General features: G+C 39.1%; 1 protein-coding gene across 1 annotated transcript in view; it reads right to left on the minus strand.

Annotated features, from left to right (window-relative positions):
• The window catches only part of LOC119422360 (voltage-dependent T-type calcium channel subunit alpha-1H), a 98703-nt gene that overhangs the window by 11105 nt on the left and 82306 nt on the right, over window positions 1-5292 (minus strand). Inside the window, exons 30-33 of the mRNA XM_037689716.1 lie at window positions 1521-1599; window positions 1148-1269; window positions 610-882; window positions 369-516 (exon numbers count right to left, since the gene is read on the minus strand). Of these exons, the coding sequence (XP_037545644.1) occupies window positions 369-516; window positions 610-882; window positions 1148-1269; window positions 1521-1599 (622 nt within the window). The remainder of the gene's footprint in view (window positions 1-368; window positions 517-609; window positions 883-1147; window positions 1270-1520; window positions 1600-5292) is intronic.

Below are 5292 nucleotides of genomic sequence, written 5' to 3' on the forward strand. Positions count from 1 at the left end.
ATTATTATTATTATTATTATTATTATTATTATTATTATTATTATTATAATTATTGTTATACTGACAACTAGGTTTTCCAGCGAAACAACAAAGACTAAAATGAAAAATGGGAAAGGACCAGAAGAATAGAAAACTAAATAAATCTGTCAAAGTGCTCTGATGACATATCCTGGTTTGACTAATTTGTCCTGAATCTTAAAAATAAACTATTTAAGGCTGCAGTAACAGCACTTCTTAATGTAGCACTTCACATCCTAACTGCTGTCTAAGCTGTTTATGGCAGCAATAATCTTTACAGCAGTCATTTGGTGGTTACAGGGCCCTAAAAGCAGTTCCTCAATTTAATCTGCCATAAACAACCAAATTACCGGAGTAGCTGTAGCCGCAGACGGCCTCGTGGCCAATGGGAGCATAAGAAGAGCCTCTGAGCGGCGGGTAGTTGTCGCTAGGGAGAGACAGCATGCGTCCCATCCTTGCACGGTTTCCATGGGAACACTCCTCATCTTCTACTTGCACCTGCCACATTAGATCAGCCACCTCCGTCACCATTACAGTCACCTCCACTTCCTTCAGCAGCATGCAGACGTGTGATCGGTCCTTGTTCGTTACCTGGACAGGTGTGTCTGCGTTTCCCACTGGGTCTCCACCTAGAGATGTGGAGTTGAGTTGCCGGGCAGCCTCCTCCCTCTCTCTCCTCTCCTCCATCTCCTCCAGCTGCGCCTCCTTGTTGCTCTCCTCCAGGTGCTTCATCAAGACGGCGACGACCACGTTGACGAGCACGAACTGAGCCGTGAGGACGAAGGTGACGAAGTAAACGGGCGAGATCAGGGGCAGGTAGCTGAGGCAGTGGCGGTCATGAGGGCGACACTCACGCAGTGTGTCCTGCACAAAGCCAGCCATTACAGAGGATTGAAATAATGAAGCAATTATAATGGATAACTGGATTAAGATTATCAATCCCAGCACTAATAAACTGTGCTTCCTCTCCTCTCCAACAGGAGGGGACGTTGAACCAAAGGTTAGTCAAGACACAGAAGAGTTAAAACACGTCATCATGCTTAATGCTTCTTCACTTCCATAGCCGACACACTGGGACGCACACTTTCCAGTTTATCCATCTTCTTAAAGGTTCTCAACAAGAACTAACCTTCATAATCCCATTCCAATTGTCCCCAGTGGACACTCTGAAGAGTGTGAGGAAAGCCATGCCAAAGTTGTCAAAGGTGGCGTGGCGACTAAGACCTTCACACGGGTTCTCATCTGAACACTCTAAAAAAAAAAAAAAGAGTAAAAAGAAGCATTAGAGGTGGTAAGAGTGAGGAATAAAAGGCAAGGAGGGAGAAAAAATAGAGCCGTTTGTAGATTAGAGCTCTGACTGACATAATTAACGCATGCAAGCCAACAGAATTTAATCTTGTTACGCAATCCACAAACAGAGGCAGACGTTCAGCATTGGTTTAAATGCATGCACACACAGTCACTCGCACATGCACGCCTGTGCACCTCGCGCACACACTAACCCAGTTTTCCAAAGAGCTCAACTCCCAGTGCTGCATAGATGAAGAACAGCAACATGAAGAGCAGACCCAGATTCCCCACCTAGACAGAGACACAGTACACGGACACACAGATATATACAGGGTATGATACACGGAAAAAGACTGACGTGAACAGCAAACATAGAGAGAAACACGAACGTGCAAACAGATAGAGAGAGCCCATAACACAGAGACTGCTAACCTTACTGTGCTGATAGTACTTCTTAAAAACTAACAGTACCCATCAAAAATAACATGGACTAAAGTAAGATCCAAATAAAAAAAACATACCGTATTTTTCAGAGTATAAGGTGCACTTAAAATCTTTTAATTTTATCAAAAATCAAGAGTGAGCCTTATAATCCAGTGCGCTTTTTGTATTCTTCTGGTTGTGCTTACTAACCTGGACCCGATTGTCTGTGGTACACAGCGTTCAAAAATCTGTTAAAATGAACTTGTTTCGCTTATAATCCGAAAAATACGGTAAGTGATATTTAGTAGCGTGAATCCAGCTCTGATGAATTTTAACCCTGCTTGTTCATTTTAAATTGAACACTACTCTGGGTACCACTTTACAGTAAGGCTCTCCTTATAGATGGCTAATAAATAGTTTATAGATACATTATTGATTCCTCTATAAAAGCTTTATAAATCATTAATAACTGCTTATTAGGCTTTAATTAAGGGTGACAACGAGACAAAACTAACCAGTTTCTTGCCAAATAGTGAGCCAAATCTGTTCATATATATTTCATCTGGAGTTGTTATATTAAACATTTCAGACTAAGTTACTACCTTTTAAGCACAATAAGCATTTGTAAACCTATTTTTTTAGCATATAATATTAGTTATCGATACTTATAATGCAGTGATAAAGGACAATATTATATCCTAAAAAAAATGTGGTTTACAAATGCTTATTGTGCTTACAACGTAATAATTTAGATCTTAAATAAACTTAGAACTTAACCTTAAATATTTAATAAAACAACTCTAGATGAAATATATAGGTGAACAGATTTGGCTCACTATTTGGCAGAAACTGATCAGTTTTGTCTCTCTTTCACCCTTAATTAATGCATAATAAGCTGTTATTAATGATTTATAAAGTGTTTATACAGGAATTAATAACATATCTATAACCTATTTATTAGCATATATAAGGGTAGCCTGGGGAGCCTTATTGTTAAGTGGTACCCATTGTACGTTATCACTGCATTATAAGTATCTATAGTTGTACATACTTATAATGCAGTGATAAAGTACAATACAATATCCTAAAAAAAATAGGTTTACAAATGGTTGTGATTAATAGCTATTAATGATTTATAAAGTGTTTATAGAGGAATTAATAACCTATCCATAAACTATTTATTAGCCGTCTATAAGGGGAGCCTTACTGTAAAGTGGTACTCTGCTCTGTGTGCTCTATCTCATAGTAGGAGGTATGAAGATGCCTGATCAAATGACGGATGAATCTATTGACAAAGTGCAGGAAAAAAGTCTCCTGGACACGACAGCACAGAACTGAGTTTGATCGCTTGCAGCAACAAGCCACTTCAAAGGAAGCTTTGCATGTGAGCAGGCAGGGACAGATCAGAGATAAATTACTCTCTGGATGTGTTGGATCACCTGCATGGACAGATACGGAGTCAAGGAAGGATGGAGCTCCACTAGTTCAGAAAATATATTAAAATCTTGGGGGGGGGGAAATGTTATAAGGAAACCTGTAAATGAGTTAAAATCACACCTCAAACAACTCTATAACCTGTGGAAAACAAACAGATATATAGTAAAGTGCAAACGTTTCAAACCACCTGTCATTTCTTTATGTCTGTCATCTCTTAAATCTGAAGGTCATTTGAAGGTTCTCTTTGAAGCTTCGGCTGCTTCTTCACTCCCTTCTTGTCCAAACTTTATGCAGAACACATACCTGATTATGTCATGAAATGGGGGCGCAGAATGTGGCAATTATTTTTATTGATTTATTTTTGTAACTAAGAAAGTAATATTAGTATCATGCTGGTGAAGATTCTCAGTATATAGTATATAGTAATATTAGTATCAATAAAAGCTGCCTGCTTTTGTTTGTTGCTGGTAGTGACAATGTTTTAAAGTAAAAAAAAATAGGGAGGGGTAAGAACACAAGTTTACTCCCCCATTTTAATTTAAAAAGGGGGAGAATATGCTTCATTTGCTCAGTTTATAGTTTTAGTTACTAAACTGCGTGTGCAAAAAAATCAGACACCATGCCCTCAAAAAGGGTCATAGCAATTTCATTCAGCTCTAATGTTTTGGTCCTTTACACCTGCTCTTTATTTACTTTTATGTACAAATGTATCTATACATTAGTTTTATTGGTAGTTTATATTGTGTTAGCTAAATGTCCTCTTCATGCAATGTTGCCAGATGTTAGAATAACTGAAAAACACAGCAGAAACATACATCATTTAGACCAGGGTTATTCAACTGGCGGCCCGGTTGCCAAATCAGGCCCATGGGTGAGCTCAGTTCGGCCCACCATTGGGTTCATTTTTAAATAAAAGTATACTTTAAACCATAAAACAAACTTATTGACAATAACTGCTGGATGTGTGGCCCCTGAGTTCTTGGGTTTCAGCAACTGTGGCCCCCTGAGCAGTTTAGCTGAATAGCCCTGGTTTAGTGTGGATTCATGCTAATCGTTGGTAAAAGTGAACTCAAAGATGAAACATCAAACTTAAAAAGCGTTTTAAATATTTTTTGTCAGATAAGAAAGCCTTAGTCAGTAATAGTAACAAATATACACAAAAAAACAATCAAAATGTGATAACTGGTAGTCGTTAAAGAACTAGAAGCAGACAAGAACCTTTCTTTACTCCACTGCATTGCAAAATATTGACTTTGAGCGTGCACATTAGTAACTGTAAAAAGATCACTTGAGCTGACTTCTATCCAGTACTGTACGAGCTGATCAATCAATCAATCTAAGCAACAAAGCCAACATGTTAGTCATACAACCATCTAAAATCTTGGAATTATTTGACCAAAACATGATATTAAATGCAAAATAATCCCTCAAATATATACGATTTATCCTCAAGAGAGCCTAAACCTCCATCCATCCATCCATTTTCTTTACCCGTTTATTCCATTTTGAGTCACGGGGGTCGCCGGTTCCCATGTCCAGCAATCACTGTGCGAGGGGCGGGGTACACCCTGGACAGGTCGCAAGTCCATCACAGGGCCACATAGAGACAAACGAGACAAACAACCATTCACTCTCTCACTCACACCTAGGGACAACTTTAGAGTTACCAATCAGACTAACATGCATGTTTTTGGTCTGTGGGAGGAAACCGGAGTACCCGGAGAAAACCCACGCATGCACGGAGAGAACATGCAAACTCCACCCAGAAAGGCCCCCGGACCGGGATTTGAACCAGGGACCTGCTCGCTGAGAGGCAGCAGCTCTACCAGTTGCGCCACCGAGCTGCCAGAACCTAAACCTTTAACATAAAAACCTTGTCACTTCTTAAGGTTTCTATCTACATAAAATAGTTCTTAAAATATTATCAGATTGTTACAGAAAAGCAGAAAACAGGAGTCCAATAATCGAGTAGAGCTTTTTTTTAACATTAGTTTAAATTGACGAGAAATCGGATTCACGTGTATGCTTTAAATAAACCACAGGCACTTATTAAATGCTGATCATATTTTATTTGTGAAACGTGGGGATGGGGTCATATTTGAATCACGAGTTTAATGCTTCTAT

The sequence above is a fragment of the Nematolebias whitei genome, chromosome 16 (assembly GCF_014905685.2).
Source record: "Nematolebias whitei isolate Nwh7 chromosome 16, NemWhi1, whole genome shotgun sequence".
Lineage (NCBI taxonomy): Eukaryota > Metazoa > Chordata > Actinopteri > Cyprinodontiformes > Rivulidae > Nematolebias > Nematolebias whitei.